Raw genomic sequence first — 12,077 nt, 5'->3', positions numbered from 1 at the left:
GGCTCCTCATCTACGGCGGCATGAACGGCTGCTGCCTGGGCGACCTCTGGACCCTCGACATCGGTGAGGGGCCTTTTGGGGTGAAAACGGGGGATTTTGGGGCCGCTCCGAGCGGTTTTGGGGCTGATTCAGGAGGTTTTGGGGGTTTTATGGGGGTTTTTGCGATGCCGCTGTGCGCGGCTTCTCATCTACGGCGGCATGAGCAGCTGCCGCCTGGGCGACCTCTGGACGCTCGACATCGGTGAGGGGCATTTTGGGGTGAAAACGGGCGATTTTGGGGCCACTCTGAGTGGTTTTAGAGTTTTTTTAGGGCCTTGGACATCAGTGAGGAGCCTTTTGGGGTGAATCTGGGTGACTTTAGGGCCACTCCAAGTGGTTTTAAGGTTTTTATTGAGATCCTTGACATCGATGAGGGGCCATTTGGGGTGAATTCAGGTGATTTTGGGGCCGCTCTGAGCAGTTTTGGGGTTTTTTTTAGAACCCTTGACATCAGTGAGGGGCCTTTTGGGGTGAAAACGGGTGATTTTGGGGCTGATCTGAGAGGTTTTGGGGTTTTTATTGGGACCCTCGACATCGGTGAGGGGCCTTTTGGGTTGAAAACAGGCGATTTTGGGGCCGCTCCAAGCGGTTTTGGGGCTGATCGGAGAGGTTTTGGGGTTTTTATGGGGGTTTTTGCGATGCCGCCGCGCGCGGCTCCTCATCTACGGCGGCATGAGCGGCTGCCGCCTGGGCGACCTCTGGACCCTCGACATCGGTGAGGGGCCTTTTGGGGTGAAAACGGGCGGTTTTGGGGCCGATCCGAGCGGTTTTGGGGCTGATCTGAGAGGTTTTGGGGTTTTTATGGGGGTTTTTCCGATGCCGCCGCGCGCGGCTCCTCGTCTACGGCGGCATGAGCGACTGCCGCCTGGGTGACCTCTGGAGCCTGGACATCGGTGAGGGGCCTTTTGGGGTGAATTCAGGCGATTTTGGGGCCGCTCCAAGCGGTTTTGGGTTTTTTTGGGACCCTCAACATCGGTGAGGGGCCTTTTGAGGTGAAAACGGGCGACTTTGGGGCTGATCTGAGAGGTTTTGGGGTTTGTATTGGGACCCTCGACATCGGTGAGGGGTCTTTTGGGATGAAAACGGGCGATTTTGGGTCCGCTTCGAGTAGTTTTGGGGCCGGTTGGGGAGGTTTTGGGGTTTTTATGGGGGTTTTCTTGGGGTTTTTGCGATGCCGCCGCGCGCGGCTCCTCATCTACGGTGGCATGAGCGGCTGCCGCCTGGGCGACCGCTGGACCCCGGATATCGGTGAGGGGCCTTTTGGGGTGAATTCGGGCGGTTTTGGGACCGATCCGAGTGGTTTTGGGGTTTTTATTGGGATTCTGGACATCGGTGAGGGGGCTTCTGTGGTGAATCTGGGTGATTTTGGGGCCGCTCTGAGCAGTTTTCGGGGTTTTATTGGGATCCTCGACATCGGTGAGGAGCCTTTTGGGGTGAATCTGGGTGATTTTGGGGCCACTCCGAGCAGTTTTAGGGTTTTTTTTAGAACCCTTGACATCAGTGAGGGGCCTTTTGGGGTGAATCTGGGCGACTTTAGGGCCATTCCAAGTGGTTTTATGGTTTTTATTGAGATCCTTGACATCAGTGAGGGGCCTTTTAGGGTGAAAATGGGCGATTTTGGGGCCACGCCGAGCAGTTTTGGGGTTTTTATTGGGATCCTTGACATCGGTGAGGAGCCCTTTGGGGTGAATCTGGGTGATTTTGGGGCCACTCTGAGCAGTTTTGGGGATTTTTTAGGACCTTGGACATCAGTGAGGAGCCTTTTGGGGTGAATCTGGGCGGATTTGGGGCCACTCCAAGTGGTTTTAGGGTTTTTATTGAGATCCTTGACATCAGTGAGGGACCATTTGGGGTGAATTCAGGTGATTTTGGGGCCGCTCCGAGCAGTTTTGGGGTTTTTATTGGGATCCTCGACATCGGTGAGGAGCCTTTTGGGGTGAATTTGGGCGATTTTGGGGCCGATCCGAGTGGTTTTTGGGTTATTTTAGGACCCTTGACATAAGTGAGGGGCATTTTGGGGTGAATTCGGGCGATTTTGGGGGCCGCTCCGAGCGGTTTTGGGGTTTTTATGGGGGTTTTTGTCGTGGCAGAGACGCTGACGTGGAATAAGCCCAGCCTGAGCGGGGTGGCGCCGCTGCCGCGCAGCCTGCACTCGGCCACCACCATCGGCAACAAGTGGGTGCCAAAATGGGCGGGGGGGGCACAAAATGGGTGGGGGGGGGGCCCCAAATGGGCTGGGGGGGGCCTGAAATGGTCCCCGGGGGTGTGGGTCCCCAAAATGGCCCCAGGGGGTCCCCCAAAATGGCCCCAGGGGGTCCCGAAATGGCCCCGGGGGTCCTCAAGTGGTTCTGGGGGTCCTAAAATGGTCCTGGGGGGGCCCTGAAATGCCCCCCCCCCCCCCCCCCCCCCCAGATGTCCGTGTTGGGGGGCCGGGTGCCGCCGGGGATCCCCGAATCTCCCCCAGGGCTCTGCGGGGAGGACTCCTCGTGCTCCTACCCCCCCCGTACCCCCCCTTAACCAAATTTTGGGGTTCCCCTGACCCCCCCTCCCCAAAATCCCCCCCCCAGGATGTACGTGTTTGGGGGGGCGGGGGCCGCTGGGGATCCCTGAATCTCCCCCAGGGCTCCGCGGGGAGGACTCCCGTGCTCCTACCCCCCCCGTACCCCCCCCTTAACCAAATTTTGGGCTCCCCTGCCCCCCCCTCCCCAAAATCCCCCCCCCCCCCCAGGATGTACGTGTTCGGGGCTGGGTGCCGCTGGTGATGGACGACGTGAAGGTGGCGACGCACGAGAAGGAGTGGAAGTGCACCAACACCCTGGCGTGCCTCAACCTGGGTGAGAGCCCCCCCGGACCCCCCCGAACCCCCCCAAAAAAACCCAAAACGCCCTAAAATGAAGTTTTTTCTCCCCAGACTCGATGGCGTGGGAGCCCATCCTGATGGACACCCTGGAGGACAACGTCCCGCGCGCCCGCGCCGGGCACTGCGCCGTGGCCATCACCACGCGCCTCTACATCTGGAGCGGGGCGCGACGGCTACCGCAAGGCCTGGAACAACCAGGTCTGCTGCAAGGACCTCTGGTACCTCGAGACCGGTGAGTCGGGGGGAGACGCGCACCCCCCCCCCGGCACCCCCAAACCGCCGGGGGGATACGGGGGCGCGCAGGGCCGCTATGGGGGCGCGCAGGGCCGTTATTGGGGTGCGCAGGGCCATTATTGGGGTCCACAGCCCTGGTATCAGGGTGCGCAGCCCCTTTGGGGGCATGCAGAGCCATTATGGGGGCGCGCAGCTCTAGTATTGGGGTGCACAGCTCCATATCAGGGTGCACAGCCCCTTTTGGGGCGCGCATGGCCGCTATGGGGGCACGCAGGGCCGTTATTGGGGTCCACGGCCCTGGTATCGGGGTGCACAGCTCCTTTTGGGGTGCGCAGCGCTGCTATGGGGGTGCACAGGGCCATTATGGGGGTGCACAGCTCCATATCAGGGTGCACAGCCCCTTTTGGGGTGCGCAGGGCTGTTATGGGGGCGCACAGGGCCATTATGGGGGCACGCAGCTCTAGTATCGGGGTGCGCAGCCCCTTTTGGGGTGTGCAGGGCCGCTATGGGGGTGCGCAGGGCCATTATTGGGGTCCACAGCCCTGGTATCGGGGTGCACGGCCCCTTTTGGGGTGCACAGGGCCGCTCTGGGGGCGCGCAGCCCCCGTTTGGTAGCCTGCAGCATGCTCAGCTCTTTTCTCTCCCCCACCCCCCCACCCCATTTCTCTCTCCCCCACCCTGTAACCCCATTTTTTTCTCCCCTCCCACCCCCCAACCCCATTTTTCTCTCCCCCCCCACCCCATTTCTCCCCCCACTGCATATTTCTCTCTCCCCTCTCCCCCCCCACCCCATTTCTCTCCCCCCAACCCCCTTTTTCTGTTCCCTGAACCCCCTTTTTCTGTCCCCCCCACCCCCTAACCCCATTTTTTTTCTCCCCCCCCACCCCATAACCCCTTTTTCTCTCCCCCCAACCCCCTTTTTCTCTCTCTCCCTACCCCCCCCACCCCATTTTCTTCTCTCCCCCCCACCCCCTTTCTCTCTCCCGAACCCCCTTTTTCTGTCCCCCCCACCCCATTTCTCTCCCTCTCCTCTCCCCCCAACCCCATTTCTCTCCCCCCCACTCCCCAACCCCCTTTTTCTCTCCCCCCACCCCATTTCCCCCCCAACCCCCTTTCTCTCCCCCCCCGAACCCCCTTTTTCTCTCCCCCTACCCCCGCACCCCCAACCCCATTTTTTTCTCCCCCCCATCCCCTTTCTCTCCCCCGAATCCCCTTTTTCTGTCCCCCCCCACCCCATTTCTCCCCCTCCCCTCTCCCCCCCACCCCATTTCTCCCCCCCCCACCCCATTTCTCTCCCCCTACCCCCGCCCCCCATAACCCCATTTTTTTCTCTCCCCCCACCCCATTTCTCCCCCCTGAACCCCGTTTCCCCCACCCCATAACCCCTTTTTCTCTCCCCCCCCACCCCGTAACCCCTTTCTCTCCCCCCCCCGAACCCCCCTTTCCCCCCCCCCCCCCCCGCAGAGCGCCCCCCCGCGCCGGCGCGCGTGCAGCTGGTGCGCGCCAACACGACGTCGCTGGAGGTGAGCTGGGGCGCGGTGCCCACGGCCGACTCCTACCTGCTGCAGCTGCAGAAGTACGAGCTGCCCCCCGCCGCCCCCGCGCCCCCCCCGGTGCCCTCGGTGCCCGCCAACCCCCCCAAGAGCCCCGCGCCCGCCGCCGCCGCCCCCGCCGCCCCCCCGGCCCCCCCCCCCGCAGCAGCAGCAGCCCCTGGCTCCCGTGGGGCTCACGCTGCTGCCCGCGAGCGCCGCCGCCGCCGCCGCCCCCCCGGCGCCCCCCCCAGCCGCCGCCGCCGCTACTGGTGCTGCTGGCGGCGCTACTGGTGGCACTGGTGCCGCCGCCGCCGCCGCGCTGCAGGTGCTGCCCCCCGGGACCGGTGCCGCCGCCAGCCCCCTGCCCGCCGCCGGCGCGGCACGGACCCCCGGTGAGGGTTGGGGGGGGGCTGGGGGGGTTTGGGGGGGCTGGGGGGGGGGTTTGGGGGAGTTGGGGGGGGGTTGGGGGGTTGGGGGGGGGGTTGTGGGGTTGGGGGGGGCTGGGGAGTTGGGGGTTGGGGGGGGTTTGGGGGAGTTGGGGGGGGTTTGGGGGGTTGGGGGGGGGTTTGGGGGGTTGGGGGGGGCTGGGGAGTTGGGGGTTGGGGGGGGGTTTGGGGGAGTTGGGGGGGGAGTTGGGGGGGTTTATGGGGGGCAGGGGGAGGAAGAGGGGACGTGGGGGGCTTGGGGACGAAGGGGAGATGGGGGGGTTGGGGGAGTTGGGGGGTTTGGGGGGTTTATGGGGGCAGGGGGAGGAAGAGGGGACATGGGGGGCTTGGGGACAAAGGGGGCATGTGGGGGGTTGGGGGAGTTGGGGGGGTTTGGGGGGGCTATGGGGGCAGGGGGAGGAAGAGGGGATGGGGGGGGCTTGGGGACGAAGGGGGGACACAAGGGGTTTGGGGACAAAGGGGGGATGGGGGGGTTATGGGGGTGGGGGGGGCTTGGGGACAAAGGGGGGATGTGGGGACTTGGGGGGTTATGGGGGTGGGGGGGGTTATGGGGGTTTGGGGGGATTTAGGGTTGGGGGGGTTACGGGGACACGGGGGACCTGGGGACAAAAGGGGGGACATGGGGGGATGTTGGGGGGGTTGTGGGGGCGGGGGGGCTTGGGGAGAAAGGGGAGATGTGGGGGGGTTGTGGGGGTGGGGGGGCCTTGGGGACAAAAAGGGGGGGTTATGGGGACTCGGGGGGCTTGGGGACAAAGCAGGGGTTAGGGGGACATTGGGGGATTAGGGTTGGGGGGGTTACGGGGGTGTGGGGGGCTTGGGGACAAAGGGGGTCTCGGGGGGGTTATGGGGACATGGGGGGACTTAGGGTTGGGGGGGGCGTTACGGAGCTGTGGGGGGCTCGGGGACAAAGGGGGGCCCACGGGGACGTGGGGGGACCCCGGACGCCCCCCCCGCTGACCCCCCGCGCCCCCCCCAGGCGTCCCCGCGGTGCTGAAGGTGACGGGCCCCCCCGCGGCGGCGGGGCCCCCCCTGGTGACGGTGCGCTCGGCCGGGCAGCCGGGCAAGGCGCCGGTGACGGTGACGTCCCTGCCCGCCGGCGTGCGCATGGTGGTGCCCAGCCAGAGCCCCCAGGGCACGGTGAGCGGGGGGGGGGGCACGGGGGGGGTTGGGGACACGGGGGGGATGTGGAGGGGACACGGGGGGGGAGTTGGGGACGGGGGGGGGGACATGGGGAGGGTTTGGGGAGGGGATTTGGGGACACGGAGGGGACATGGGGATGGGGGGGACATGGGGGGGACATTGGGGGGGACACGGGAAGGGGTTGGGGACACGGGGGGGACGTGGAGGGGACACGGGGGGGGGAGTTGGGGATGGGGGGGGACATGGGGAGGGTTTGGGGAGGGGATTTGGGGGCGTGGAGGGGACTTGGGGATGGGGGGGAGGCGGGGGGGGACATGGAGAGGATTTGGGGACACGGAGGGGACTTGGGGATGGGGGGGACACGGGGGAGACACAGAGGATTTGGGGATGGGGGGGGACGTGGGGATGGGGGGGGGATGTGGGGGGGGACACGGAGAGGATTTGGGGACGGGGGGGACGTGGGAGCACAGAAGGGATGGGGACACGGAGGGGATTTGGGGGGACGGGGAGGGGACACGAAATGGAGGGAACACGGAAGAGGTGGGGACGGGGAAAGGACACGGGGGGACACAGGGGGACACGGGGGGGTTGGGGAGGGGATTTGGGGACACGGAGGGGGCAGGAGAGCACAGAAGGGGAGGGGACACAGGGGACATGGGGGGGATTTGGGGACAGGGAAGGGACTTGGGAGCACAAAAGGGATGGGGACACGGAGGGGACACGGGGACAGGACGTGGGGAGGGGGAAGGGACGTGGAGGGGACACGGGGAGGATTTGGGGACACGGAGGGGACTTGGGGGTACAGAAGGGATGGGGACACGGGGAGGGGACACGGGGATGGGGAGGGGACACGGGGAGGGGATTTGGGGACGTGGAAGGGACGTGGACACAGAGGGGACATGACACGGAGGGGACACGGGGAGGATTTGGGGACACGGAGGGGACATGGGGGGGACACAGAAGGGCTGGGGACAGGGAAAGGACACGGGGACATGGGGGGACACGGAGAAGGGACGGGGACGTGGGGGGGATGGGGTGGGGGGACACAGGGGGACATGGAGGGGACGCGATGAGACGTGGGGACATTGAGGGGACACGGAGGGGACACGGGGGACACACGGAGGAGGTCTAGGGTCATAAAGGGGGCGCGGAGGTGGTGGGACACAAGGGGACATTGGGGCCTGAGGGGACATGGGGGGGACACGCAGAGGTTAAATACGGCGGGACGTGGGTGTGGAGGGGACAGGGAGGGGACATTGGGGCAGGAGGCGACAGGGAGGGGACACCCAGGGGACACCCAGGGGACACGGTGGGGGGCACAACGGGACATGGGGACATGGAGGGGACGCAACAAGATGTAGAGACATGGGGAGATGGAGGGGACACAACGGGACACGGGAACACCAAGGGGACACAGGGACATGGAGGGGACACCCAGGGGACACCCAGGGGACACCCAGGGGACACAGAGGGACACGGAGGGGACACGGAGGGGACCCAACGAGTGCCCTTGGGGCACACAACGCAACGTGGGGGCCACCCAGGAGCCCCGGGGCCGCGTCCCCCCGGTGTCCCCGAGGTGCCGCCCCACGTCCCCCGGGTGCCCCCCGATGTCCCTGGGGGGCCACCTGACGTCCCCCGATGTCCCCCCCCCGTCCCTTGCCCGCAGGTGATCGGCAGCAGCCCGCAGATGAGCGGCATGGCGGCGCTGGCAGCGGCGGCGGCGGCCACGCAGAAAATCCCCCCGGCGTCGGCGCCCACCGTGCTCAGCGTCCCCGCCGGGGCCACCATCGTCAAGACGGTGGCCGTCACCCCCGGGGCCACCACGCTGCCCGCCACCGTCAAGGTGGCCTCGTCCCCGGTCATGGTGAGGGCCCGGGGACGTTATTTGGGGGGGGGCACACGGATCTGGGGACGCTTGCACCCAGAGCAGGGACAGGGGCACCGATTTGGGGACGTTTGGCCCCAAAGCAGGGGCACTGACGGGGACAGGGACACCAATTTGGGGACATTTGCCCCCAAAGCAGGGGCACCGACAGGGATGGGGACACCGATTTGGGGACGTTTGCCCCCGAAGGGGACAGGGACACCGATTTGGGGACGTTTGCCCCCAAAGGGGACAGGGACACCGATTTGGGGATGGGAACGCACATCTGGGGACATTTGCCCCCAAAGTGGTGACGGGGATGCAGATTTGGGGACATTTCCCCCAAATCAGGGACGCCGACGGGGTCAGGGATGCAGGTTTGGGGACATTTGTCCCCAAAGTGGGAGCACTGAGAGGGACAGGGAAACCAATTTGGGGATGTTTTCTCCCAGACGGGACAGGGACACCAATTTGGGGACGTTTGGCCCCAAAGGGGGGGCACCGGTGGGGATGGGGACACAGATTTGGGAACGTTTGCCTCCAAAAGGGGGGCACCAACGGGGTTGGAGACACAGATTTGGGGACGTTTGTGCCCAAAGTGGGGGCACCAACGGGGACACGGATTTGGGGACATTTGCCCCCAAAGCAGGGGCACCGACAGGGATGGGGACACAAATTCGGGGATGTTTGCCCCCAAAGTGGGGACACCAACAGGGACAGGGACACCGATTTGGGGACGTTTGCCCCCAAAACAGGAATGGGGACACCTACTTGGGGATGTTTGCCCCCAAAGTGGGGGCACCAGTGGGGACAGGGACACAGATTTGGGGACATTCGCCCCCAAAGTGGGGATGAGGATGCAGACTTGGGGACATTTGCCCCCAAATTGGGGAAGCCAACAGGGTCAGGGACACTGATTTGGGGACATTTGCCCCCAAAGGGGACGGGGACACCAATTTGGGGACATTTGCCCCCAAAGCAGGGACACCAATGGGGTCATGGATTTGGGGACATTTGCCCCCAAAGGGAACAGGGGCACCGATTTGGGAACATTTGCCCCCAAATTGGGGAAGCCGGCGGGGTCAGGGACACCGATTTGGGGACGTTTGCCCCCAAAGGGAACAGGGGCACCGATTTGGGAACATTTGCCCCCAAATTGGGGAAGCCGACGGGGTCAGGGACACCAATTTGGGGACGTTTGCCCCCAAAGGGAACAGGGGCACCGATTTGGGAACATTTGCCCCCAAAGGGGATGGGGACACCAATTTGGGGACATTTGACCCCAAAGGGGATGGGGACACCAGTTTGGGGACATTTGCCCCCAAAGGGGATGGGGACACCAATTTGGGGACATTTGACCCCAAAGGGGATGGGGACACCAGTTTGGGGACATTTGCCCCCAAAGGGGATGGGGACACCAATTTGGGGACATTTGACCCCAAAGGGGATGGGGACACCAGTTTGGGGACATTTGACCCCAAAGGGGACAGGGACACCGATTTGGGGACGTTTGCCCCCAAAGGGGACGGGGACACCAGTTTGGGGACATTTGACCCCAGAGGGGATGGGGACACCGATTTGGGGACGTTTGCCCCCAAAGCAGGGACGCCGACAAGGACAGGGAAACCAATTTGGGGACGTTTGCCCCCAAAGCGGGGCCACCACCGGGCACGCCAATCTGGGGCCATTCCCCCCCAAAGCGCGCACACCGCCGCGGCCACCGATCCGGGGCCTTTTTCCCCTAAACTGATGTGCCCCCCCCATCCCCCAGGTGAGCAACCCGGCCACGCGGATGCTGAAGACGGCGGCGGCGGCGGTGGGGACGTCGGGGGGGGCGCCGGCCACCAACACGGGCACGCGGCCCATCATCACCGTGCACAAGTCGGGGACGGTGACGGTGGCGCAGCAGGCGCAGGTGATGACCACGGTGGTGGGGGGCGTCACCAAGACCATCACCCTGGTCAAGAGCCCCATCTCCGTGCCGGGGGGCAGCGCCCTGGTGAGTCGGGGGGGGGCCTGCCCTGTAAATATTCTGCTTCTGGGGGGCTTAAATGGGCCGGGGGGGGGCTAACCCCGTAGATCGTCAGGTTTTGGGGGGTTAAATGGGCTGGGGGGGCCTAACCCCATAAATTCCGTGGGTTTGGGGGACCAGATGATCGGGGGGGGGGGGGGTCCTAACCCCATAAATCCCGGTTTTGGGGGGGTTAAATGGGCTGGGGGGGCCCTAACCCCGTAGATCGTCAGGTTTTGGGGGGTTAAATGGGCTGGGGGGGGCCTAACCCCATAAATTCCATGGGTTTGGGGGACCAGATGATCTGGGGAGGGAACTAACCCCATAAATCCCGGTTTTGGGGGGTTAAATGGGCTGGGGGGGGGGTCTTAATCCTGTAAATTGCCTGGGTTTGGGGGACCAAATGGTCGGGGGGGGGGGTCCTAACCCCATAAATCCCCTGGGTTTGGGGGGGTTAAATGGCCTGGGGGGGCCTAACCCCATAGATCGTCAGGTTTTGGGGGGTTAAATGGGCTGGGGGGGGCCTAACCCCATAAATCCCCTTGTTTTGGGGTACCTGAGGGGTTTGGGGGGGGGTCCTAACCCCATAAATCTCCCCGTTTGGGGGGGATTAAACAGGGTCCTAACCCCGTAAATCACCTGGTTTTGGGGGGGTTGAATGACCTGGGGGGGTCCTAACCCCATAAATCTCCCGGTTTTGGGGGGGTTAACTGGCCGGGGGGGGTCCTGACCCCATAAATCTCCCCGTTTTGGGGGGGTTAACTGTCTGGGGGGGGTCCTGCCCCCCCGACTGCCCCCCCAGATCTCTAACCTGGGCAAGGTGATGTCCGTGGTGCAGACCAAGCCCGTGCAGACCTCGGCCGTCACCGGGCAGGCGTCCACCGGGCCGGTCACCCAGATCATCCAGGTGAGCCCCCCCTAATTAACACCGCTAATTAATCTTCTCCTAATTAACCCCGTCACCCAGATCATCCAGGTGAGCCCCCCAATTAATTAACACCCCTAATTAACCCCCCCAATTAAACCCATCACCCAGATCATCCAGGTGAGCCCCCCAATTAATTAACACCCCTAATTAACCCCCCCAATTAAACCCATCACCCAGATCATCCAGGTGAGCCCCCCAATTAATTAACACCCCTAATTAACCCCCCCAATTAAACCCATCACCCAGATCATCCAGGTGAGCCCCCCAATTAATTAACACCCCTAATTAACCCCCCCAATTAAACCCATCACCCAGATCATCCAGGTGAGCCCCCCAATTAATTAACACCCCTAATTAACCCCCCCAATTAAACCCATCACCCAGATCATCCAGGTGAGCCCCCCAATTAATTAACACCCCTAATTAACCCCCCCAATTAAACCCATCACCCAGATCATCCAGGTGAGTCCCCCAATTAATTAACACCCCTAATTAACCCCCCCAATTAAACCCATCACCCAGATCATCCAGGTGAGTCCCCCAATTAATTAACACCCCTAATTAAGCCCATCACCCAGATTGTCCAGGTGAGCCCCCCCAGATCCCCCTCCCCAAATTAACCCTTCCCTCCCCAAATTAACCCTTCCCTCCCCAAATTACTCCCAATCCCCCCCACCCCAAAATTAACCCCTTCCTTTCCGAACCCCCCCCTAATTAACCCCCCCCCCCCGCAGACCAAGGGGCCGCTGCCGGCCGGGACCATCCTGAAGCTGGTGACGTCGGCGGACGGGAAGCCCCCCACCATCCTGAGCACCACGCAGGCGGGGGGGGCGCCCCCCAAGCCCACCATCCTGGGCATCAGCAGCGTCTCGCCCAGCACCACCAAGCCCGGCACCACCACCATCATCAAGACCATCCCCATGTCGGCCATCATCACCCAGTCGGGGGCCACCGGTGAGCGCCGGGGGGCCTCTGGGACCGCGGGGGGGGCGCACAGGGACCACCCTGACCCCCTCCTTT

The 12,077-nt window shown here is 64.0% G+C and overlaps 1 protein-coding gene across 1 annotated transcript in view; it reads left to right on the top strand.

Moving 5' to 3' along the window:
* HCFC1 (host cell factor C1) overlaps positions 1-12,077 on the top strand; it is a 33,983-nt gene that overhangs the window by 7,917 nt on the left and 13,989 nt on the right. Inside the window, 12 exon segments of the mRNA XM_066984566.1 lie at positions 2,130-2,214; positions 2,607-2,620; positions 2,781-2,873; positions 2,951-3,060; positions 3,062-3,131; positions 4,598-4,818; positions 4,820-5,057; positions 6,088-6,248; positions 7,921-8,118; positions 9,890-10,117; positions 10,932-11,036; positions 11,792-12,011. Coding sequence (XP_066840667.1) covers positions 2,130-2,214; positions 2,607-2,620; positions 2,781-2,873; positions 2,951-3,060; positions 3,062-3,131; positions 4,598-4,818; positions 4,820-5,057; positions 6,088-6,248; positions 7,921-8,118; positions 9,890-10,117; positions 10,932-11,036; positions 11,792-12,011 — 1,743 coding nt within the window.

The sequence above is a fragment of the Anser cygnoides genome, chromosome 29 (genome assembly GCF_040182565.1).
Source record: "Anser cygnoides isolate HZ-2024a breed goose chromosome 29, Taihu_goose_T2T_genome, whole genome shotgun sequence".
Lineage (NCBI taxonomy): Eukaryota > Metazoa > Chordata > Aves > Anseriformes > Anatidae > Anser > Anser cygnoides.
This window is presented reverse-complemented; position numbering and strand designations above follow the sequence as displayed.